The sequence below is a fragment of the Stenella coeruleoalba genome (genome assembly GCF_951394435.1).
Source record: "Stenella coeruleoalba genome assembly, chromosome: 12".
NCBI classification, from domain to species: domain Eukaryota; kingdom Metazoa; phylum Chordata; class Mammalia; order Artiodactyla; family Delphinidae; genus Stenella; species Stenella coeruleoalba.
This window is the reverse complement of record NC_137158.1, coordinates 40,210,662-40,238,260: the sequence shown is the minus strand read 5'-3', so window position 1 is coordinate 40,238,260 and position 27,599 is coordinate 40,210,662. Positions and strand designations below refer to the sequence as shown.

The 27,599-nt window shown below is 35.7% G+C and overlaps 1 protein-coding gene across 6 annotated transcripts in view; it reads right to left on the bottom strand.

The window, feature by feature from the left end:
* Window positions 1–27,599, bottom strand: part of AFG1L (AFG1 like ATPase) — a gene marked incomplete at its 5' end in the record, with an annotated part of 226,328 nt that overhangs the window by 42,691 nt on the left and 156,038 nt on the right. For all 6 annotated transcript variants that reach the window (XM_079939409.1, XM_079939411.1, XM_079939408.1 and 3 more), the window contains 2 exons: window positions 10,899–10,999; window positions 11,256–11,326. In XM_079939409.1, coding sequence (XP_079795535.1) covers window positions 10,899–10,999; window positions 11,256–11,326 — 172 coding nt within the window. The remainder of the gene's footprint in view (window positions 1–10,898; window positions 11,000–11,255; window positions 11,327–27,599) is intronic.

Here is a 27,599-nt window from a genome sequence, read left to right as displayed (position 1 = left end):
GACACAAATAACAAACTACTCTTGCAAACAGTTACTTGTGAGCACAGTTATCAGTTGAGGAAACAATTTTCTGCAGGTGTAAAAATTACATTTCTCAATAAGAAAAATTTAGGTATAGTCAGTTTACTCGTTAAGCCTTTAGAATTTAGTTTTGGCCTGCTTTCTTTGAATAGGGTACTTTCGTTTTAGGTCCACAGAAATTTAACTCTAAAGAAAGTAGTTCTCAAACTTTTTGGTTTCAGGACCCCCTAGCACTCTTAAAAATTACTGAGGAACCCATGAGCTTTTGCTTATGTGGGTTATATCTCCCAATAGTTACTGTATTAGAAATAAAAACTGAGAAAATTTTAAAATATTTATTAATTTATTTAAAAAACAATGATAAAACCATTATATTCAACCCATAAAATTAACATAAATAACATTTTTATGAAAATAATTATATTTCTAAAATGAAAATAGTAAGAAGAGTAGCATTGTTTTATACTTTTGGCAAATCTCTTTAATGTCTGGCATAACAGAAGATGGTAGAATTCTCATACCTGCTTCTACAGTCAAACTATTGTGATATGTTGCTTTGGTTGAATCATATAAGAAAATCTAGCCTCACACAAATATGTAGTTGGAAAAGGGAAAAGTTTTTTTTTTCTTTTTGTGGTACACGGGCCTCTCACTGCCGCGGCCCCTCCCGTTGCGAAGCACAGGCTCCGGACGCACAGGCCCAGCAGCCATGGCTCACGGGCCCAGCTGCTCTGCGGCATGTGGGATCCTCCCGGACCGGGGCACGAACCCGTGTCCCCTGCATCGGCAGGCGGACTCTCAACTACTGCACCACGAGGGAAGCCCAGGGAAAAGTATTTTAACAGTCTTGTTAGATAATTGTGGATTTTCTTCTTTGCTGCCACATGAAAACTCAACAAGAACTTCCTTCCAAAGAGCTCACTATGGAAAGAGGGGGAAAAGAATAACTTTATAGTGGAGACAAACACTACCTCAGACAAGTGTGATCAAGGTTAACATCAACAGTGATAAGTCATGTTGATAATAAGTACCCTTGATATGATCTGATGAAAATAGCACTTAACCTCTGTGATCTTCCTCCCAAAGCCCACAATTCCAGTCAAATCATGAGAAAAACATCAGACAAATCCCATTTGAGGGACAATCTACAAAATAAATGACCAGTATTCCTCAAAACTGTCAGGGTCATCAAAAACAAGGCAAGTCTGAGAAACTGTCACTACCAAGAGGAATCTAAGGAGGCAAGATAACTAAAGGTAATGTGGTATCCTGGAACAGAAAAAGGATACTGGGTAAAACTAAGAAAGTGTGAATAATATATGGACTTTAGTTAATCATATCAATATTGGTTCATTAATTGTAATGAATATACCATACTAATGTAAGATGTTAATAATAGGGGAAGTTGGATTTGGGAGTATATGGAAACTCTCAGGACTACCTTCTCAATTTTTCTGTAAGCTTAAAACTTCTAAAATATAGTCTATTTAAAATTTTTTAAAAACTTGATAAGAAGTAATTTTTTAAATAATTGTTGCGATGTAGAGTCTGAAACAATATTTGTGTATTTTTTAAATTCTGTTATATTAAAATCCATTATTAGTCTTTCTTGCATTTTAAATAGACCTTCGTCATGCATGATTTTGTAAGAGTATGCATTGGTTATTGGAAAATATTCATTCAAAGAGTAATGCATATCTTCTAAATGTTGATACATTTAATTATACAATACCAAAACTTAGCATTTGTTAATATCACCATCAATCTCATCAGAAAAAAATACTTAAGAATTGGGAAGAGGTGCCAAGTTCATGGTGGCAGCAACAAGTTTTCCAAAATTCTATTTTTTACTTGTTTGCTCAAATTTTTATCATTGGCAACAAATACTTGTAGTTGTTTTCTTAAAGTGACAGTTTTATCAATACTTTGTTCATTTTCAAGAAAATGTCTGTCAAACACTATGAGAAAATGTCTGCCAAACCTGAATAACTGTAGTCTATCTGTCACTTATTCTTCCAAGTGAAAATGGTGTTCCAAGAAAAAAGTGACTAGTTTAGCTAGCAACTCAAAGAATTGCATAAGTGCTTTTCCTAAAGACAGCCACTGTATTTGGTACATAGCAGAAGAGCTTTATGTGTACTTCCTTCATGACAGTGAGTATTAAAAAGACATGTTCTTAAAAAAAAAAAAAAAAAAGACATGTTCTCAGGGCTTCCCTGGTGGCGCAGTGATTAAGAATCCGATTGCCAATGTAGGCGACAAAGGTTCGAGCCCTGGTCTGGGAAGATCCCAAATGCTGCGGAGCAACTAAGCCCATGCGCCACAACTACTGAGCCTACACTCTAGAGCCCGCGAGCCACAACTACTGAAGCCTGCACGCCTAGAGCCCGTGCTCCGCAACAAGAGATGCCACTGCAATGAGAAGCCCGCACACCACAACGAAGCATAGCCCCCCGCTCGCCGCAACTAGAGAAAGCCCGCGCGCAGCAACGAAGACCCAATGTAGCCAAAAAATAAATAAATATTTTTTTAAAAGAAAAAATAAAAAGACATATTCTCAAGGGTTGAGATTTAACAATATTAATCATTTTTAATTACTGCTTCTTCAAGGACATTTTAAAGTGGAACTGTAAGTATTCTTCATGGGCAATGAAGAATATAACATGGTTTGGTGCCATTGCCTTGATTCATGCTAAAGCACCAGCAGTTTTATCCACCATTGCTTTTGCACCATTACTGCAAATGTTACCACAGTGGAAAAGGCAAACAGTATCCTAGTATTATTATACAGAGTTTTGACCTCCAGGACCTCTGAAAGGGTTTCAGGACCCCTAGATGCCTAAGAACTGCACTTCAAAAACCACTGACTTAAGTGATGACATTTCTGACTTCTCCATTACCCTCTGATTGAGCCAAGTAACTATGTCAAGGAAAGGAAAGGAATCCCTAAAGCTCATGTCATGTCTGGAGAAATGAATCTGCCTCACTTTCCTTTACCATGCCTCTGATATGGAGGTAATGACAGGGAACAAAGACCACCCAAACATATTCTCTTTTACCCTCCCATAGTTCTCTAAAGCAGGGCTTCCCAACCTTTTTAATATCATGGCCAGGAGAAAAAAATGATAATATTTTCACTAAGGAGTAAAGGAATGAGGCTGCCTAAGGCTTGAGGTCCCTGTCCTGGAGGCACAGGCCCTATATTGCCTTCAGGAGGATGGAGGGGTCAGTAGCTGGGCCCATTCCCAGTGGGCATGCCAAGGCATATGAATTGGACAGTTCTGCACTAAGGTTCTAGCAGAGAGGTGGGTCTCTCAGACTGGAGGATATCTTGTTCCCCAGCCAGCTTCACGCTTTATAAAGGGCTCAAAGCTTAGCTCAGATGTGGGAATTCACAAAGTATCTGATTGTACTTCATGGTAGAACCAGAATTATATTAAAGGTTTGATGTAGAACTTTTCCAGAACATTTTCAGATATACTGTAGTGATTAAGAGCACAGAATCTGACTCCTAGACTACCAAGGAGTTCAAGTCCTGGCTCTGCCACTTACTCGCTATGCGATCTTGGGAAAGTAACTTAACATCTTGGTGCCTCAATTTCTCCACCTATAAATGGGGACAATAATAGTACCTACCTATTGTAAGTATAAAATGAATTAATACATATAAAGTACTTAGAACGATGCCTGATACATGGTAATATTGCTATTATTACTATGCAGGTGCTATAGGGTCTCCTAATTGAGACTGCTTCTCTGAGCATGACAGTGTTGAATTGTTGATTTGCAGAGAATAAGAATCCCATAGATAACAAAAGATTAGATGTTAACCTGCTGGATTCCAGATCTGAGGAACTGTGCTTGGTGCTGGGAGGGGTACAGGTGTGAGAAGAGGGTAATAGCCCAGGCCTTTTTAGCTTTACTTATGGCATACATCAAGGGTTTAGAGTTTAAACCTCCTTTAACCTATTAAGATACTAATAGATAAGTTTCTACCTAATATATATGTCTATAAATATATCATTTTTTCTTGGAAAGGGCCATGGTTCAAAAATAATGGTTATAGGCTATCAACCCATCCACTCCTTGCCGAAGGTGTTTTTCATGATAATGTCAGGATGGGTGGTTGGGTGAGTCTCAGACTTCAAGAGCCTCCCAGAAATCTAGAAGGGCAGTCCAATGCTGGGACTGTCCCAGACACACTAGATGCCTGCTTCTTTACCTTCAGCTGGATGTACCTTCTTCTTTACTGAATGGCTTGTGGCAGCTATTTAGCCTGGCTCATAATATCATTATAACTAATGAAGAGTTTTAGGCTACATCTGAAAGTACAATGATTTTAAGAGTCCTCTTCATGCAAAGTGTTCTATATCTGAATTGCCATAGTTATAAGGTTGCAAAGAAATGCAAAATCATCATAACAAGAAAATAGTTACAAATAAACTGACCACTTAGAAATGTAGCCCTTCCAGAAATAACAAAGATCAGAGTGGAAATAATAAAATAGAGACTACAAAGACAATAGGAAAGATCAATAAAACTAAGAGTCAGTTCTTTGAAAACATAAAATTGACAGACCTTTAGCTAGATTCCCAAGAGAAAAAGAGAGAGGACTCAAATAACTAACATCAGAAATTAAAGAGGAGATGTTACAATTGATACCACAGGAATACAAAGGATAAAAGAGACTATTATGTGTTCATAGTAGCACTATTCACAATAGCCAAAACATAGAAACAACCTAAATGTCCATCGACAGCTGAATGGATAAAGATGATGTGGTACATATATACAATGGAATATTACTCAGCCAGAAAAAGGAACGAAATAATGCCACTTGCAGAAACATGGATGCAACTAGAGATTATCATACTAAGTGAAGTCAGAAACACAAATACCATATGCTATCACTTATATGTGGAATCTAAAATATGGCACAAATGAACGTATCTACAAAATAGAAACAGACTCACAGACATAAAGAATAGACTTGTGGTTGCCAAGGGGGAGGGGGTGGGGGCTGGAAGGACTGGGAGTGTGGGAATAGCAGATGTAAACTATTATATATAGGATGGATAAACAACAAGGTCCTACTGTATAGCACAGGGAACTATATTCAATATCCTGTGATAAACCACAGTGGAAAAGAATATTAAAAAAAAAATGTCTGTATGTGCATAACTGAGTCACTCTGCTGTACAGCAGAGACTGGCACAACATCGTTAATCAACTATATTTCAATTAAAATTAAATTTAAAAAAAAGAGACTCATGAACAATTATATACCCACAAATTTGACAACCTGGAGGAAATAGATAAATTCCTAGAAGCATACAACATACCAAGACTGAATTGTGAAAAAATAGAAAATTTAGCAGTGAAATTGAACAAATAATCAAAAACCTCCCAACAAACAAAAGTCCAGGACCAGACAGCTTCACTGGTGAATTCTACCAAACATTCAAAGAAGAATTAACACCAATACTTCCCAAACTCTTCTAAAAAACAGAAGCAGTAACACTTCCAAATACATTTTATGAGTCCAGCATTACCCTGATACCAAAACCAGACAAGGATACCACAAGAAAAGAAAATTACAGGCCAATATCCCTGCTGAACATAGATGCAAAAATCCCCAACAAAATACTAGCAAACCAAGTTCAACAATACATTAAAAGGATCACACGCAATATTAAAATGGGATTTATTCCAGTGATACAAGGATGGTTCAACATATGCAAATCAATCTGACACACCACATTAACGAAATGAAGGATAAAAATCATTTAATCATCTCAATAGATGCAGAAAAAGCATTTGACAAAATTCAACATCATTTATAATAAAAACTTTAAACAAAGTAGATACAGAGGTAATGTACCTCAACATAATAAAGGCCATATATAACAAGCCCACAGCTAACATCAGACTCTACAGTAAAAAGCTAAAAGCTTTTCCTTTCAGATCAAGAACAACACAAAGATGCCCACTCTCAGCACTTTCATTCAACATAGTATTGGAAGCCCTAGCCAGAGCAATTAGGCAAGAAGAAGAAATAAAATGCATCCAAATTGAAGGGAAGAAGTAAGACTGTCACTGTTTGCAGATGACATATTATATGTAGAATACCCTAAAGACTCCACCAAAAAAACTATTAGAACTAATAAAAAGAATTCAGTAAAGTCACAGAATACAAAATCATATACAAAATTTGTTGTGTTTCTATACACTAACAACCAACTATCAGAAAGAGAAATTAAGAAAACAATCCCATTTACAATTGCATCAAAAAGAATAAAATGCCTGAGAATAAATTTAACTAAGGAAGTGAAACACCTATATACTGAAAACTACAAGAGATTAATGAAAGAAATTAAACATACAAATAAATGAAAGGATAGTCCATGCTCATGGATTAGAAGAATATTGTTAAAATGTCCATACTACACAAAGCAATTATAGATTCAATGCAATCCCTATCAAAATTCCAGTGTTATTTTTCACAAAAATAAAACAAACAATCCTAAAATTTATATGGAACCACAGAATATCCTGAATCGCCAAAGGAATACTGAGAAAAAACAGGCCTGGAAGCATCATGCTCCCTGATTTCAAACTATATTAGAAAGCTATAGTAACCAAAACAGCATGGTATTGGCATAAAAACAGATGCAAAGATCAATACAACAGAATAGAGAACCCAGAAATGAATCCATATATATGGTCAATTAATTTATGACAAAGGAGCCAAGAATATACAATAGGGAAAGGACAGTCTCTTCAATAAATGGTGGTGTGAAAACTGGACAGTCATATGCAAAAGAATGAAACTCGATCACTATCTTACACCATACACAAAAATTAACTCAAAATGGATTAAAAAATTGAACATAAGACCTGAAACCATAAAACTCTTAGAAGAAAACACAGGCAGTAAGCTCCTTGACCTAGGCCTTGGTGATGACTCTTTGAATCTGACACCAAAAACAAAAGCAGAAAAGCAAAAATAAAGCAGGAATACATCAGACTAAAAAGCTTCTGCCCAGCAAAGGAAACCATCAACAAAATGAAAAGGCAACCTATTGAATGGAAGAAAATATCTGCAAATCATATATCTGATAAGGGGTTAACATCCAAAACATATGAAGAACTCATCCAATTTAATAGCAAAAAAAAAAAAAATCCAATTAGAAATGAGCAGATGGGACTTCCCTGGTGGCGCAGTGGTTAAGAATCCGCCTGCCAATGCAGGGGACAAGGGTTCGAGCGCTGGTGTGGGAAGATCCCACACGCCGCAGAGCAACTAAGTCCGTGTGCCACAACTACTGAGCCTGTGCTCTAGAGCCTGTGAGCCACAACTACTGAAGCCCACACGCCTAGAGCCCGTGCTCCACAGAAAAGAGAAGCCACTGCAATGAGAAGCCCGTGCACCGCAACAAAGAGTAGCCCCCTCGCTGCAACTAGAGAAAGCCTGTGTGCAGCAACGATGCAGCCAAAAATTAATTAATTAAAAATAAAAATGGGCGGATGATCTGAATAGATATTGTTCCAAAGAAAACACAGACGCCCAACAGATACATGAAGAGATGTTTAACATCACTAATCCTCAGGGAAATGCAATCCAAATCCAGTGAGATATCACCTCACACCATTTAGAATGACTATTATCAAAAAGACAAGAAATAACAAGCGTTGGTAAGGATGTGGAGAAAAGGGAACACTTGTGCGCTGTTGGTATGAATGTAAATTGGTACAGACACTATGGAGAATAGTATGCAGGTTCCTCAAAATATTAAATATAGATATGATCTAGCAATTCCACTTCTGAGTATTTATCTAAAGAAAACAAAAACACTAACTTGAAGAGATATATGCACCACATGTTCACTGCAGCATTATTTACAATAGCCAAGACATGGAAACAACTTAAGTATCCATCAATGGATGAAAGCAAGTGTGGTATATCTATATACTGTAATATTATTCAGCCATAAAAAAAAAAAAAGAAATCTTGCCACTTGCAACAACATGAATGGACCTTGAGGGCATTACGCTAAATGAAATAAGTTAGAGAGAGAAAGACAAATACTGTATGGTCTCACTTATATGTGGAATCTAAAAAAATGAAAACAAAAAAACAAGCTCATACATACAGAGAGCAGATTGGTAGTTGCCAGAGGTGGGGGTTGGGGGGTGGGAGAAATGGGTGAAAGGGGTCAAAAAGTACAAACTTTTAGTTATAAAATAAATAAGTCATGGGGGTATAATGTATAGCATGGTAGCTATAATTAATAATATTGTATTACAGACTTGAAAATTGCTTAGAAGATAGATCTTAAAAGTTCTCATCACAAGAAAAAAATTTTTTGCAATTATATAAGGTGACTGATGTTAACTAGATTTATTGTGGTGATCATTTTGCAATGTATACAAATACTGAATCATTATGTTGTACACCTGAAACTAATATAATGTTATAGGTCAATTACACCTCAATTTTTAAAATGTAACCCTTCCTCAAACTTCCATCACAGCTTAATACTAGTACTTAATCCAACCTATCATATCAATGTTTAATGTCAGTCATCCAGTCTGACGTAGTAAACATCCTACAATTACAATATGGATATAAAGCAAACCTATCCATGCAAAGCCACTGAGAAATGAAGATCTGGCTAACTGAAGAAGAAAAAAACTCAACAAGGATAATGACAACATAAAAACTTTAAAAGAAAAAAAAAACTTTAAAAGAAAGTAACTGAAATATTCATGAATTAAAACAGGACTTTGAAAAAACCGATGATATCCTTAAATGTTTTTATAAACATGATTTTCCATGTACTCGAACAACCAATCATGAAGTGTAGGATATACTAGTTTATCATCCTAAAATTTTGTCAAGGAAGTTATGCCAAAAATAAATAGTAATTTGTTCACTATTTATTTTAGGAATTTAGTTCTTAGTTGTTATTATAGTCCATATTTTTGTCAAATAAGATAAAAACATCTATTTTTATAAGTATTATCTTAATTTTTCAAGATAAAGTCCCAATCAATCTTCTTCCTCACTACCCCGATACAGTAGACTATGAAGATATTGGTCTCTGATTAGTGGCTTTTTCCTGGTACTAAGTCTCCTGAAATAATGAGCACATAAAAAATAGAGATAAATACTCAGTAGCTGCTCCAAGAGACCACCTTTGCCTTACCACCTCAAGACACAACAGGTCTGTCCTTCCCCTTTCCTCACTAGGTCCCCTTCTATGGAAGTGGGGGGAGCTTCTCAGATATATAAGATTTTTCTCAAGTGGCAAAGTAAGTAAAACTTAAATGGAAGCCTTAATAAAATTATGTCTGAAGATATTAGGTTATTAGGACCTTGATGAGATAGATGCAATAGAAGTGTGAAGCGTCCGTATCACACAGAATAACCTTTACAACCAGAGACTGACATTATCACCTTGTCAGAGGATTCTAATTCATCCTAGTCCTTATTGGTCTTGAAGTGCTTTATTTCTGTGATAGCATTTGTAGATTGGATTCTCTCTCTGGTTTGAAAATTACAAATTTAGAAGTAATGAAGTCACTAGTTTTTAAGAAAAGTGGTCATAAAATGGCTAGCAGGTATAAAAAGTACTTTCTCTTCCCCCTGAAAAACAATTCTTTTTTAGCTACATAAAATTCAAGATAAATCAGAGAGACTAGTTGAAATGATAATTTATACGTAATTGAGGTATTATGCTTAAAGATATATGTAACTGGCTTTGTTTTTCTCAAGTTTTACAGTCAATTGAATACCCATTGAGTACTGAGAATTCCCAGAGCTTTTAAAAGACAGAATTCAGGGCTTCCCTGGTGGCGCAGTGGTTGAGAGTCTGCCTGCCAATGCAGGGGATGCGGGTTCGTGCCCTGGTCCCAGAAGATCCCACATGCCGCGGAACGGCTGGGCCCGTGAGCCATGGCCACTGAGCCTGCGCGTCTGGAGCCTGTGCTCCACGACGGGAGAGGCCACAATAGTAAAAGGCCCGCGTACCGCAAAAAAAAAAAAAAAAAAAAAGACAGAATTCATAATCTATAATTAATCTGTAATCAACATCTTTCTCATTTATATGAATATATATGTATATATTTTTTTCTCTGTTGGATATATTGTTATATAACATAGATGTCACAGTTATAAAAATTCACTTTTTTTGGGGCTTCCCTGGTGGCGCAGTGGTTGAGAGTCCGCCTGCCGATGCAGGGGACGTGGGTTCGTGCCCCGGTCCGGGAAGATCCCACATGCCGCTGAGCGGCTGGGCCCGTGAGACATGGACGCTGAGCCTGCGTGTCCGGAGCCTGTGCTCCACACGGGAGAGGCCACAACAGTGAGAGGCCCGCATACCGCAAAAAAAAAAAAAAAAAAAAATTCACTTTCTTTGACCTTGGCCCAAATAGGTCAGATATTATGACAATAACAGATGAGCCATAAGAACAAGGAATGGAAATTCTTTTATGTCATACCTCCTTGGATCATGGTATTATTACTTCATCTTCCTTTCCCCTGGTACTAACCTCACCTCATTTTTAAAAAAAATTTTCTTATGTTTGACTTTTACAAAATATCCCTAAAGCTGATTTTAGTTTTGCTTCCAGCAATAGCTGACAGTTCTCTCTGTTTCTAATTTTGTTTTCGAGCCCTTCTAAGAGTAAATTTCATGCCAGTATCTATAAAAAGCACATGGGTATATACACATGAGTATTTCTCTTAATGAGACTTTTAAATCGGTTCTGACTCTGTGAATTGTATTTTAAAATCTGAAACAGGAAGAGAGGAAAATATGAAGTATTTTAACATGTGAAAAGGCCAATGAGTCTGAACATGTCTGGATACTCACTCTCTCACACAGCTCTTCAAATGTGCAGTCGGCAATGGTTCCACAGGCTTTATTCAGCCGCAGCTCTCTGCCTTGCACTTTTAGAATCCTTGGTCTAGTTACTATGGGAACATGAACAAAGACTCAATCTTGTCTGGATAATTACTATAAAATTCATCTCTTACAGATAGGAAATGCATAGCTTGATGAATAATAGCACATGATTCAACACATAAATTAGACAAAATGCTGATACAATGACTGCCACTTGAGTGTGGCATCAACCCATATACAGCAATGGAACTTATTAATTGGTCAGTGGAGATTGGGCATTGTGTTCTAAATGTATTCTCTTTCAAGAGAAATTAACTTACGTACAATCATTTTGTTTCTGAGCCAGCTCATCAAACAACTTATCCATGACAGCCTCCACATCAGCTTCACTTGTGCTACAGTGAAAAGAATAATAGAATATGAAATTAATAACACTTGAAGCCAACATCAAACAGCTGCCTGAGCCTGCTTAGCTTTTTGCCCATAAAAAAAAAAGAACAGGATGTTATGCTCTAAATACAAACATCAGATTTAGAATACACTTAAAAGCAGAGAATATTAACTCTCAGGTAGATGATTCTGCCTTATTTGCATACACTGAAAGACTTCTGTGCTTCTGGCTGTTTTCAGTAATGAGACGATACAGGCAGAGTAAATCCATTAATACTATGTGTACACAATGAGAAGAAAGGCTTCTGGCTCTCTCTTGCATGCAAAACAAGAGCAAATAGACAAGGCAGTCAAGCATCCAGCAAAGTATCCTTTGAAATCTCTACTGCGAGGGTACATGTGAAATTAAATACTGAATCTGCCTTTTAAAAAAATCAAGCCAAGCCACTGACTGAGAGGATCAAACATGCAGAATTAAATTACCAGCTTCAAAATACCAACTTGATCTGCACATCAATAACTTTATCAGACTTTGAGTATAAGGACGATTATAGACCACACAGTTTCTCTCAAAAGTGTCCTTGTCGGAAACTCAAGAAAACTCTCTCCTTCTGTGATGCCCACCATTGCAGCTACTATGAAGTTAGTCTCGACAAAGAATCCTTTGTATTCTAATTAGAAATCACCATATGGTTTAGGGAACCCACATACACAAATGTGATAATACTATGGCTTTTTTTCCTCTCACTTTTTTTTTTTAAAAGAAAGGACTGATAAATTAACAGTCAATAAAATAAAAATAACTGACAGAAGAAATAAACATCGTTAAAAAAACAACTTCAAGTTAAAATATAAGTTTACTTCAACTCTATATATAAACTTATACAGGATGACCTGCCAATATGCTTAATTTTGACACACAAATCACTCTTATCTAGGAGTGGAAGAAATTAACCTCCATTCTGGACATCGGTCTTAATAAAGTCTTACTGAAAACTAATATGATAAATTATTTTTCTTTAGATTAAGCTTAAACTAAACCAAAATAATTTCTCCCTTGAGATAATTATCAGGTGGCAAGCATTTAACACATAAGCACCTAATTCTTCAAATGTTCTACAGTAAAAGCACACAGTCATTATGAAGGGTTTGGAACTATCACATTTCAAGTAATAACCACTCCACCTCAAGGATCTTAAAAATATCATTTGCAATGGTTGGCTTTGCAGGGGAATGCTATTTGACTTATATAAAGGCTCGTATGATATTTGAATAGAGCTGTATTAATGTAATAAAATTACACTACAGAAAGAGTGATTATAGAGACTAAACAATTTTAAAGTACAAAGAAATCATACAAGCCAATGTAAATGTCAATGCCCACACCAAGCACATGTATGTTTAGATGGCTTTGCCAACATCATTCATAGGAATTCATTTGGAATCATCTCCACCTTGCAATGGAGATGAACACGCATACAACTGATGGAGAAGGGAGCTACTTTTTAAGGGATATATAAAGAAGAAAGCAATGTCAGCCACCCAGGACATCTGCTGGCTTTCAGAAAGTTAACCTGTCCTTAGGTTAGGCATGTTACCTAATAGAGGGGGAGAACTGAATTCTGAAAAATAAGTAAAATAGAAGACAGTCACGTTTCTCAAAGCATATTTGGTTAACAAACAATTTCTTATAAACTTCCTCAGTGGTGATTTCTTTGTTATTCTGTGCTCAAATATACTATAATATTAAAATATGGCTCACTAGACTTTAGTTAGGCCACATCTATGAAATTGCTATATGTGATTTCATTTACAGTGAAATTATATGTGAAATGATAAAATTATTTTTATTATAATAGTACCTTATAAGAATTCTATTATATTATCATAAAAAGTTACTCAGGGACTTCCCTGGTGGAGCAGTGGTTAAGAATCCGCCTTCCAATGCAGGGGACACGGGTTCGAGCCCTGGTCCGGGAAGATCCCACATGCCGCAGAGCAACTAACCCTGTGTGCCACAACTACTGAGCCTGCGAGCCACAACTACTGAGCCTGCACGCCTAGAGCCTGTGCTCCGCAACAAGAGGAGCCACCGCAATGAGAAGTCCGCACACTGCAAAGAAGAGTAGCCCCGGCTCGCCACAACTAGGGAAAACCCACAAGCAGCAACAAAGACCCAACAAGACCCAATGCAACCAAAAATAAATTAATTAATTAATTTAAAAAGAAGTTACTCAGAAGTTACAACATGTAAAATAAAAAAAAATTATTGGTGTAAAGTGGCCTAAAAATAAACATTCATAAAAGCATTTTATGTAGCTCGCAACTGAACAGACTGTTATCTATCTAAGACAAATTGCACTTGACCTCAGGGAGTAAGAAGCTCTACTGACCTGCTGGGGGACAGAAACCTTATTTGCATATTGTCTTAAAAGCAGGAGGGGCTAGTGTGTTATTTTGGTTTTATCAGATGTATCTATATTGATATAAAATAAATAATGATGCTATGAAAGAAATCATTACCAGAAATGAATATATTCATAATCCCTTAATAGTAACTTAGAAGAAAACACTAGTCTTCTCACACTCCACTCAGACTTCAGACTTCCCTACTTAAGAGGATCCATCAATCAGAACTCATTAATTTTTTTAAGAACAAAAATTAGACTAGTAAAAAAGAGAAATTAAAAGTTACCTGTCTATACTGGCCTAAAAGATACAGAGTTTCACTTAATATTCAGGTTCATATCTGGTTTAAACTTCTTTGACTATGTTTTTTAATTCTAGTAAAAAATTTGGATGATTCTGAACTTTTTCAATGTGTCACACGGAATAAAAAAAAGCTATCATTTGTTGAGCAACTATTATGTAGCAGTTAATTTACCTAAACCATATCCACCTTACCATGTAGTATGTATTATCAAGTTTTTACTGAAGAGAAAACTGAAACTCAGAATTAAGTCATTTTATCTAAGATCTGAATACATAAAAATTTAAATTTTCTGTATAACAGAAAATATTACAAATAAAATGTACACATCAAATTGGGAAGCATAGTGGCAACATTTATGGCATACGACTAATATTTTCAATGTATTAAAAACGCCAACACATAAAAAATTGAATACCCCAATAGAAAAACTGTGAAAGGACCTGAACAGGCAAATTGCGTTAAAAAAAACAGCTCAGTAGGCAAAAAGCATGTGTAAAGTGTTTCATTCTTACTAGTGATAAAAATGCAATGTAAAATCATGAGAGGCCATACTTTTATCTAAACTGGCAGAGATAAGGCAAAAGATAAAATAGCTGGAGCAAGCATAGGTAAGGGGAAAAAGAACCCTCTTATGTACCACGGGGAGGAATGTAAAACTGGTTACAAGAGTTCAAGGTAACCAGATAGTATGTAATAAAAGTATTAAAAACATGCATATCATATCACCCAGCTATTCCACCCATAGGAATCTCACTTATGGAAATAATAATGTTTAACGACTCCAAGGGTGTTCACTGTGACACTGCTAACATCAAAAAAGTGAAAAAGAACCTAAATGTCCAATAATGGGGAATTTGAAGTACATTTGGATACACCCATACAATGGATCATTATGCACTTTTTGCATTGTGCAATGTTTCCCTCTTGTCCTGGAATTGTAATTAAGGCTCAAAGTTGATGGACAGAAGTGCTGAGTACACTCAGATTTCTAAAGAGAACCACCAATAAGCCACCAATAACTGGATCCAGACTCCTGCCCCTGTGGTTAAATAATGAGAAGAACCAGCCCTATTCCAAATGCCACCCTCCTCCACAATCCCCCCTATTCCCCACACCACAGTGTCTTTCTAAGGAGGGGAAAGAGAATCAGGAATCACTGGCTTTTGTGTCTAGTATTTGTGATAAGAACCTTTTCCCTTCCTTCCCCTTAGGAAAGAAGAGGGTGATTTACCCTCCCCAAAAAACAAGTGATGAGGGAAAGTGATTTTTAGAGAAGTACTTGGAAAGATTAGGGAAGCCTGGAAGAAGAAAAGACTAGCATTGCTTTCCTTAGTTGGATGAACAGGACCTTAGTAGATTGAGAAATCAGAAGGTGGGAGGTGGGGTACTGAGCCAAGATAAAGCAATCCAGTCCTCACCACAAACTCCCCAAAGGTTTGGCACTACTAGATATACTCAAAAATGCAGGTGAGGGGTCAGGCTGGAAACACAGGCATTGTTTGAAAATAAGACAAAGGCAGTTCCTTAGATTCTCTCCTTTCACCTGGACAGCCAGACTCCTATAATTCCTCCACTCCAGCTGAAACTGGTAAGTTTACTGTCTGGGACACTTTTAACATTGAGAAAGGGTGAGAGACACCGTACTACAATTCTGCAAAGTAAACAGTGAAACCAACAGTCCTTACCTCTTCAGCATCCAGAACCCTACCAGTCCAGGAAGCTTCCATCCCAAGAAGTAGACAGAAAAATTGGAGGAAACTCAATAGCCAAAAAAAAAAAAAAAAAAGACCTGCAGATACTGACATTTGGGGGTTCTTCATTGGAAAACCTGACCTGCCACCTTATCTAGTGAAGCTCACCAATCAATAAAACCCTATCTATGCACACAGAACTTCTAATCGGCTTTTCAGTGCTTCATTCTTGTGAATGGACAACAAATATTTCTAGGCATTTAAGGAAATCCTCTAGGATAAAAGATAAAAATCACAATAAAGAAGTAGAGAAAAGGATCTTGGAGGAAGGAAAGAAAAAAATACAGAGACCAAAAGGGGAAAAATACACTCTAATATGCCTATTATTATATAGGCATATTGCACTGCATAAATGCTAGAAACAAAAAGGACAATTTGGGCATAAGAAAGAACTCTGAATATGACTGCTAAATAAAAAATTTAGGGAAAAAGGTTGAAGTAATCTTTCAGAAAATAGAGCAGAAAGACAAAAAGATGGAAAATAAAAGAGAATAAAAGAATTAGAAGATAAATCCAGAAGGTTCAATATCTAACCAGGAGGTGTTCTAAAGACTATTGGCGGGGGGGAGGAATTATCAAAGAAAGAAAGAAAATTAAATTTCTTAGAACTGAAGGACATGATTTTCTAAATTGAAAGAGTCCCAGCACAAAGAATGGGGGAAAAGCTCCATTCTAAGGCACATTATTATGAAGTTTCAGGAAACTAGAAATAAAGAAAGAATATCCTAACAACTTCAGAAGGGAAAAACAGGTCAAATACAAAAGATCAAGAAACTTTCACATCGAACTTTGCAACAGCAATAATGGAAACGTGAAGATAATGGCATAGTGCCTAAAAGTTTTGAAGGGAACATTATTGTCAAACTATCCATGCCCAGTCAAACTATTAATCAAGTAAAATAAGGACATTTTTGGACAAATGAGCCCTCAAAAAATATATTTCCCATGCAGTCTTCTCAAGAAGATAGTAGAAATTGTGCTCTATCAGAACAGGGAGAAGAGTTATGCTCCTAGTAGGGCAAACTAAGCTCTGCCCTAGCTGACTCTCCTGCTGATGGGCAGCTGTAAACTCTGCACAAAGTACAGAAACAGGTAACCTGAAGGCACTGGAAAGTGAACAGAAGCAGGCAGATTCTAGAAGAAGCTGACACTTGGGAGAAGTGTTACTCATTTTTACAGCTTTTTCAGACTAAAGACAATAAAATCAGTACTGCTCAGGGCAACTAAAATTCTAACAGAAAACCTACAGTCCTTATGGCATGAAGAACCAGAGGAGAGTTGCAGGTAATCACACAGCTGAAAAATCGGGGAATTCCAGAAAAAGTGTTTCCAAATTCCCAAAAGATATTAATCTGGAAAATTCCTGAAATCCTAAGTAGTTCTGTATTTATCATAATACTTTATGTGTTCTCAAATAATGTGCCCATAATAATAAACAGTGAACCATTTTTCTATTATAGGATTATACTAAAAGTTTCAGCAGTTTTCTGTCCAAAAAACTCCATAATAATAATAAATTCATGGCTTATCACTAGTGTAAGTCAATATACTATGACAAGATTATGTATTTCAGTAACATGTTAGAATGATCTCTACCTGATAAAGACTTATGATAGTAGAAAACATTAGAAGGAAACATTAACACAAAATAAATGCTAAATAAAATTATTTTAAAATTTAAATACATCAGAAGTTTAATATGTGAAAGTCACCACTTTTAACGTTTTTATTATTTCTTAAAGGTTTTTAAAACACGAAGTATTAATTACCGAATCTGATAGTCCTGACCTTTGCTGGTTAACAAATATTCCAGACATAGGAAAGTGTCTTTCATTTTGCACTGACATTGATCAAATCAATGACAGTGTGTCCTAAATCATTTTCAAATTGGATATTAGGGTACATATTGCTTCATATAAACTCATTTCCTTTATTAGCAAGTGTCTGGCTTTGTTTACTCAATATTATGTGAGATTCATCCATGTATGTAGAAGTAGTTTGTTTATTTTTGTTTCTGTACAGTAATATCCTATTGCATGAAAATACCACAGTTTATTATCATTCTACTGTTGATGAGTGTATTAGTCTGCTAGGGCTGCCACAAATGAATATCACAAACTGGTGGCTTAAACAACAAAAATTTATTTTATCACAGTTCTGGAGGCTGGAAGTCTTAAGATCAAGGTGTCAGCAGGTTTGATTTCTTTTGAGATTTATCTCCTTGGCTTGCAGGTAGCCATCTTATTGCTGTGTCCTCACATGGTCTTTCCTCTGGTGTCTCTTCCTCTTCTTATAAGGACACCAGTCCTATGAGATTAGGGTTCCACCCATATGACCCCATTTAATTAATTACCTCCTTAAAGGCCCTATCCCCAAATACAGTCCCACTGGGGGTTGGGGCTTCACCTATGAATTTTGGGGGAACACAATTCAGTCCCTAATGATGAACATTTGTGTAGTTTATAGTTTGGGGCCACTGTGAATAGTTCTACTGTGAACATTCTAGTACATGCCTTTTGGTAAACTCATGTATACATGTTTGCTGGGTATATAACTAGGAGTAGAATTGCTATTCATAGGGTATATCTACATTCAGCTTAGTAGATACTGCCAAGCAGTTTTCCAAAAGAGTTGTAGCAATTTACTCTCTCACTTGCAGTGTACAAGAAATTCTACTTGTTCCACATCCTTGCCAATACGTTGTATTTTCCATCTCTTCCATTTTAGTGATTATGGTGAAGGCATGATAAATAATTTTAATCTAAGTTGCTGCAAATCATTTTTGGAAATGGAATAAAAATACAATCAATGCAAGTTAATCCAGAAGCATTTTCTTGGTAAAATGTCACTATGATATACATGAAAATTTGTAAATCTATTCTTAAAAACACCTAAGGGGCTTCCCTGGTGGCGCAGTGGTTGAGAGTCCGCCTGCCGATGCAGGGGACACGGGTTCGTGCCCCGGTCCGGGAGGATCCCACATGCCGCGGAGCGGCTGGGCCCGTGAGCCATGGCCGCTGAGCCTGCGCGTCCGGAGCCTGTGCTCCACAACGGGAGAGGCCACAACAGTGAGAGGCCCCCGTACCGCAAAAAAAAAAAAAAAAAAAAAAACACCTAAGATCTCTGGACTTCTTTAAGTAGGAAATTTCAAGAATGCAACTTTATTGTAAAAATTTCAGCCAGAGAAAATGCCTTTAACTTCAAAATGGGGCTGGTGGTGGTGGTGGTGATTCACTTATAATGGAGAAAAACTAGAGTGACAGCAGTGAGTCTGCAACTCCAGGGCTCTCTTGTCAGTTTTCCAGTGAAACTATTTAAAAAGACAGCAGCATTACCTTACACTAAAAATCTATACCCAGAAATACAACCATGTCTGTGAAACTCTAAAAAGGGATGAGGGTCAGCTAGTTTCAAAAAAAAAAAATCAAGTTTGGAACATACAACCCAAGGTTGGCAACAGGTATATTCAGAAAACGAATGTACAAAAACCACAAAAGGATATAGATTATACAAAAATACAGTGATTATAATTATCACATTATAATTATAAACATAACTGAAAATTATAAACATACTTGAAAAATATTTCAGCCTAACCAATAAAACTGAGGGGGGGATAAAGCCTGGTAGTCAAAGGCAGTTGCATGGAAAAGCTACAGCCTAAAGAGGGCACTAAATTAAACATGATTTTTTAATGTAAAAGGGGAGATAAATTCAGAGTTTTCTTCTGGGGCTACAAGAATATCATGTCACATGGATGGAAGAACATGTTCTGCTTAGCTTTGTGTAGTTCAATTTTAACCACAGAGCCATATCTTAAGGAAGAGTGCCTTGAGTAGCATCAAAATGATCAGGAAAAAATACAGGAATTAAGCTTAGATGCTTAGATGTATCCCCTTTTCTCTCATGAGGGGAGACAGAAACATAAGCTCCTACAAGTGAGTAGGGATAAAGAATTTAAGGGACTTTAATTCTGGGTAACTGCCCCACCAGTTGGATGCTATGTAGAGCAGATAAGATGCAAAATAAAAAACAAATATCATATATTAACGCATATATGTGGAATCTGAAAAAACTGGTATAGATGATCTTATTTACAAAGCAGAAAAAGAGACAGAGATGTAGAGAACAAACGTATGGATACCAAGGGGACCGGTATCCATGAATACCGGATGATGAATTGGGAGACTGGGATTGACATATAAACACTATTGATACTATGTATAAAATAGATAACTAAAGAGAACATACTGCATAGCACAGGGAACTCTACTCAATGCTCTGTGGTGACCTAAGTGAGAAGGAAATCCAAAAAAGAGGGGATATATGTATACGTATAGCTGATTCACCTTGCGGTACAGTAGAAACTAACACAACATTGTAAAGCAACTATACTCCAATAAAAATTAAAAAAAAAAAAGAAAATAATCTGCTCACAGATAATCAAAAGGTGACCATGGTAAGAGAATTAAAAGTCATTCTGAAGAAGAAGCAGAATCACTCTTTTCAAATGCTTTTTGTTGGGGGGCAGAGTGTGAGGGGCCCAAGCAGAGCACAGACTCTTTTTCCTTTGTTCTAAATGGTCTGGGTAAAATCCACCCATTTCATTGCTTCTGTCACCTTTTGTTAAGCTCAGAAACTGCACTGGAGGGGCAAGTTTCCATTTTCTGTTGAGTAGAACTACTCTGTCTTTAAGTCAGAAAAGCCCTGGAATCGACCACTGTTTCGTTGCCAGGAAATTTGGCATAGGAATCCTGGAGTACAGTACCCTGGATTAAAAGCCTGACTGCTTCGGAAGTATAAGAATCATGATTTATTATTCCATAATAAATTAGTAAACGGAGAGGAAAGTAATCAGTCATTTCAATTTTGAGAAAATTTCTATAGCTGAAATAAGGCATTCAACATAAGACTTACACTCAAGAAATAGAATATGTCAAAAAAGACCTTATTGTTGCTGAATCATTTGAAATTCTCTACAAAAATTCCAAAACAAGTGGAGGTTTCTAGAAGAGGGTCACACATGAATTTAAATGGAAATTAATTTCTTCAAGAACCTCCTACTTCATTAGGATTGACTCAGAGGAACAGAATGCTACCCACACTTTACCCCTTTATCCCCTTTTATAAATCAACAGCTTGTTAAGGTATCAACAAGTAGAATAGGGTTGGCTTTCCTTGGTCCCTCTCTCTCCATGTTCTCTATTCCAGAGAGCCAAAGTTGATTCAACGAGGGAGAAATTTCCCCTTCCTCTTAGAGTTCTTGTGCCAAACTTCCCTGGCAGTGAGCCTTCTCACTCTACTGATTCCTTGTGCATTCATGCTGTACAGCTCTTTGTGCTCATACCAAACATAATCTGGGGCTGGAGGCAGGTCTAAGATTAAGTTGGTTTATACTCGCCTTAATATAAAACGGACTTGGTTGCATTTCAAATACTGTAGGTTTGTTTTACATAACAGAACCAGTTGTTAGGATGGATTTTGTCCTAGTATTTATCTTCTTCTCAATCACTCAAAGGCTTAATTGACTGTTCAGAGATCCATTTCAGTCTCTAAATTTCCCACCCTTCTCAATCACCTGGAGAGTAACTTAACTGGTTCCATTAATCTTGACCTATGCATAATGCAGCAAGCGGGATCTAGCACCTTTAGCTCTCAAATTCCAGACCTTAATCACCTCCCCCTTTCTCAGCCCCAAACTCTACATAAAATTTCTACTAAATCTATATATTGCATTCCCCCCAAATAAATCAGTGGTGTAACATGTAAAATTGCAACTTGGTAGATCTGAAAATAATTATTTTTCATAAAATTTCAGAAAGGCTACAATGATTAAATATTTTAAACAACAACAATAAAAATGAAGAAGAAGCTGGAGAGTAAGAATCTGTAACTCCTCTTTAGGTGAAGAAGGTAGTCACATCCACCTCAGAAAGAGAGGCCAGGGAGTTTTAATAGGTATAAAAAAGGTACACAGCAAAACTAACTAAAGATATAGGACTTCTGCCAGATCAGCTTTACTTATGTTGAAGATTTTTAGTTATAAATGTGATATATTTGAAGATGAAATAACAAGACAAGAATTCTAAGGAAATTTAGCAACTTTCTATGTATAAGTATATATATTATCTACTCATGTACATGTTGTATATATAGCTTATTTATACTTTACTAGATGAGTACAGTCATATAATTGAATACTTTGTCAATGTGTTTAGCTGGAAATGGTGAGCCAGCTCTATTCTGGTTCTGTCTGGCCTGCTGGAAAACAAACACTGTAACATGCTATTGTCAAATTACAGTTCAATAAAGGAATAGAAGATAAAAGGTGTGCTGAGCTGACTGATGGAAACTGATACCAAAATATATACAAGATGGACTTCTTTCGCGCTTTCCCACTTTTTAGGTGGTGTTTCAAATAGTTTCAAATCCTTGAAATTAATTTTTAATTCAGCAGTCCTTGTGTTAATATAAGATTAGTATTTAAATGTACATCTAAATTATGTCAAATAGGATAATTTTGTGATTTTTAAGAGACATAATAAATGGCCTACCTGACTATGCCCTATAGTACATAAAGCAGAAAACTCTTACTGTTGTATTTTACTAATATACAGTTGTAAGACTGCAATGTCACAGAGCCTTACTCATTGATAAAATATCAACAGGAGTTCTTATGACAAAGATACTATTGTGTATCTACTTTTGAGAATCAACTATATTTTCCCACCATAGAGACCTTTTCCCTACTGGTGGTCTTAGGGTAAAGTTTCATTACCATTACTGATATTTTAATTATCAAAACATACAGCAACATGCATTGCTTCATTTTGAATTTGAGACATTTCAGTCTGAATGAAACTTTATACTTCTCATAGAGATAAAAGTTCTTCACTAAAAAATGACAAAAAATATAAGGGAAAACAATCATTAAAAGGATGAAAATATTACACTAAAAATATTCACTTAATGTAAAAGAAATCAGTAAAGGAAGAACAGAGAAACAAGAAAGTCATGAAACATAAAGAAAATGAAAAATAAAACAGCAGATGTAAATCCAATTATATTAATAATAACATAATTTGTGAATGAATTAAACAATTTAATCAAAAGGCAGAGATTGGTAGACTGGATAAAAAAAGCTAGTTCCAACTATATGCTATCTACAGGAGATAGCTTTAGGTTCAAAGATACAAATAGGTTGAAAGTAAAAGGATGAAAAAAAGATACATCATGAGAAAAGCAACCACTACTAATATCAGACAAAACAGACTTTAAAACAACAACAAAAATGTGATTAGAGACTAAAAGGAATATTTTATAATGATAAAAGTATCAATCCATCAGGATGATATAACAATTACAAACATATATGTGCCTAGAAACAGAGCCCTCAAAATTCATGAAGCAAAAACTGACATAACTTAAGGGAGAAACAGACAATGCAACAGTAATAGTTGGGGACTCCAATATCCAACTTTCAATAATGGATAGAACAACTAGGGAGAAGATCAACAGGAAATAATAAGACTTGAACTACACTATACACAAATTAGACTAACAGACATCTATATAAACACTCCACTCAATAACCACAGAATATACATTTTCTCAAATGCACATGGAACATTCTCAAAGAAAGATCATATCCTAGGCCATAAAACAGGCTTAAATAAATTAAAAAGAATTGAAATTATACAAAGAATGTTCTCTAATCACAGTAGAGTGAAATTAGAAATTGGTGACAGACAGTTATTTGGGAAATTCACAAATATGTGGAAATTAAACAGCACACTCCTAAATAACCAACAGGTCAAAAAAAGAAATCTAAAGGAAAATTAGAAAATACTTTGAGACAATGAAAATGAAGACATAACATACCAAAACTCATGAGATGCAGCAAAAGTAGTGCTTATAGGGAAATTTATAGTTATAAATGCCTACATTAAAAGAGAAGAAAAGTCTCAAACCAACAACCTAACTTCTATCATAAGACCATGGACAAAGATAAAATTAACCTAAAACAAGTGGAAGGAAGGAAATAATAAGGATTAGAGTGGAAATTCATGAAATAAAGAATAGAAAAATAATACAGCAAATCAATAAAACCAAAAGTTAGTTCTTTGAAAAACTGAATAAAATGGACAAACATTTAGCTAAATGGACTAAGAAAAAAAGAGAAAACTAAAATTACTAAAATCAGGGATGAAAGAGAGGACATTACTACCAACCTTATAGAAATAAAAAGAATTATAAGGGAATACTATTAACAACTGTGTACCAACAAATTAGATAACTTGGATAAAATGGGCAAATTCCTAGAAGGACGCAAACCACTGAAGCCAACTCAAGAAAAAAGATAAAATCTGAACAGAAGAGGAGGGATCTCTTCAAAACTCATTCTATGAGGCCAGTATTACCTTGATAGCAAAATCAGACAAAGACACCACCAAAAAGAAAACTACTGACAAATATCTCTCATGAGTATAAACACAAAAATCCTCAACAAAATGCTAGCAAACTGAGTCCAGCAATATATAAAAAGTATTATACACCACAACCAAGAGAGATTTATCCCAGAAATGCAAGACTGATTTAAAATCCAAAAATCAATAAATAAAATACACCATATCAATCAATAGGATAATGGACAAAAACCACATGATCATCTCAATAGAAACAGAAAATGCATTTGACAAAATCCAACACCCTTTCATGATAAAAACACTCAAAAACTAGGAATAGAAGGGAATGTCCTTAATCTAATAAAGGGCATCTAAGGAAAACCCAGAGCTAACATCATAATTAATGGTGAACGACTGAAGTCTTTCCCCCAAGCTCAGGAATAAGTCAAGGATGTCCACTCTCTATGATAGAATATACCACTTCTATTCAACATTTCACTGAAGGTTCTAGACAGGAAATTTAGGCAAGAAAAATAAATAAAAGGCTTTCAGATTGAAAAGGGAGAAGTAAACTATCTCTATTCCCAGATGATATGATCTTATATTTAGAAAATCCTAAGAAATCTACTAGGAACTATTAGAACTAATAAACAAGTTTAGCAAGGTTTCAGGTTACAAGATCAATACACAAAAATCGATTACAATCACCATTGTAAAGCAATTATACTCCAATAAAGATGTTTTTAAAAAAATCAATTACATTGCTATACAGTAGCAATGAACAAACCAAAAAGGAAATTAGGAAAACAATTCAATTTACACTAGTTTAAAACAGAATAAAATGTTTATGAATAAATTTAACAAAAGAATTGCAAATTTTATACACTGAAAACTATATAACATTGTTGAAAGGAATTAAAGAAGACCAAACTAAATGGAAAAACAGCTGTTATGAGTTGAATTGTGTCCTCCAAAAAGATGTTAAAGTACTAGCTCCCAATACCTGTGAATGGGACCTTATTTTGAAATAGGGTCTTTGCAAATGTAATTCAGCTTAGATGAGGTCATACTGGATTAGAGTTGTCCCTAACATGATAACTGGTGTCCTTATATGAAGAGGAAATTTGGAAACACACACACACACACACACACACACACACACACACACACACGGAAAATAGCATATGAAGCTAAAGGCAGAGACTAGAGCAATGCACCTACAAGCCAAAGAACTCCACCAGAAGCAGGGAGCAGATTGTCCATACTGCCCAGAAAGAACCAAACTGCCAACACTTTGATTTCAGACTTCTAGCCTCCAGAATGAGAGAATAAATTTCTGCTTTCTAAGATATCAGTTAGCAGTACTTTGTATGGCAGCCCTAGAAAACGAATAAAACATTACATGTTCATGGATCTGAAGACTTCATATTGTAATCCCCAATGTGATTTGCAAATTCAACACAATCCCCATCAAAACTCCAGATGGCTTCTTTGTAGAACTTGACAAGCTGATCCTAAAATTCATACGGAAATTCAAAGGACCCAGAATAGCCAAAACAATCTTGAACACACAACAAAACAAAACAAAGTTGGAGGACTCACACTTCCTAATTTCAAAACTTAGAACAAAGTTATGGCAATCAAGACAGTGTGGTATTGACATAAAGTTAGACAAATAGATCAATGGAATATAATAATTGAGAGACCAGAAATAACCCTTTACATTTACAGTCAGTTGATTTTCAAAAAGGGGGTCAATACAATTCAGTAAGGCAAGAATAGTCTTTTCAACAAATAGTGCTGAGGCAGCTAGATATCCACATGCAAAAGAAAGAAGATAGACCACTACCTCACACCACATATAAAAATAACTTGAAATTAACCAAATACCTAAATATAAGAGCTAAAACTATAAAACTCTTGGAAGAAAACATAGGCATAAATCATTGTGACCTTGGATTAGGCAATAGTTTCTCAAATGTGACACCAAAAGCATAAGCAACAAAAGAAAAAATAAATTGGACCTCATTAAAATTTAAAAGTTTTGTGCTTCAAAGGACACCATCAACAAAATAAAAAAAAAAAAAGAATGTGAGAATATTTTTGCAAATCATGTATCTGACATGGAACTTGTATCTAGAATACATAAAGAACACTTAAAATTCAACAATAAAAAGACAAATGACCCAATTTAAAAATAGGCAAAGTATGTAAAAGAATGAAATTAGAACATTTTCTTATGTCATACATAAAAATAAACTCAAAATGGATTAAAGACCTAAATGTAAGACCAGAAACCATAAAACTCCTAGAAGAAAACTGGCCAAACACACTTTGACATAAATCTTGTCAATATTTTTTTGGATCTGTCCTCTAAAGCAAAGGAAATAAAAGTAAACAAATGGGATCTATTTAGATTTAAAAGCTTTTCCACAGCAAAGGAAACTATCGACAAAATGAAAAGAAATCAATAAAATATAAAACATAAAGCAACAGAGAGAATAAAACAAAGCTGTTTCTTTGAGAAGATGAATAGAACTAATAAAACTCTAGCTAGCATAATCCGGAAAAAAAATAGAGATTTGTATCTTTTTAAAAAAAAACTTTTTATTGTGGAAAATTTCACACATATATACATGTAAAGACAACAGTATAATAAACCTGATGTAACAATCACCCACTCAATAGATGGCCAATCTTGCTTCAACTATACCTCCCCTTAATTCTCCCACCCTGGCTTATTTTAAAGCACATCCCATACACTGTATTATTTTATCTGTAAATATTTTAGTTTTTGACTATGCTTATGACTAAGTAGATAAACCTATATGTTCCATGTCATGATGCTAAGAATAAGATTTAATCTGTAAATGTCAAAAATGTCCCCAACAGTCTTCTTCCCTTCCCCAGACTTAAGAATTAACCAGATCAACAGTCTGAACCTCACGAAACTAGTTTCTCTAATTACCAGAGGCAGAAATCCTGTTCCCCACCCTCTGAGGAACAGACTTCGGGAAGGCCTAGTCTGGTATTGTTGAAGAATGGGAAACTGACCTTTCGTTCACACTGATTGACAGTGAACATTCAGGCATGTCCTGGGGTTTGTACCTGGTAATTGTACCCAGTAAGCAGGCAGGCACATAGCCAGAGTCTCTCTAAACCACTCACCCAAGAATGATAAACATGACCTGTTGGGATCCTCGTCCTGATCAGGTGCTATATGTCAGCTTCACAGGCCAGCAAAACTTAAACTTCCAATGAGAATATGCTATGCTGTCTTCTGTTTTACTCAACTGTCTCCATATGGATACGTTTCTGTGTCTTTTGCTGCCAAATAAATTTCACATTGTTTACCTGTATGGTATCTTCTCTTCAATACCATCATGGCTCCACTGTGACACCATGCACT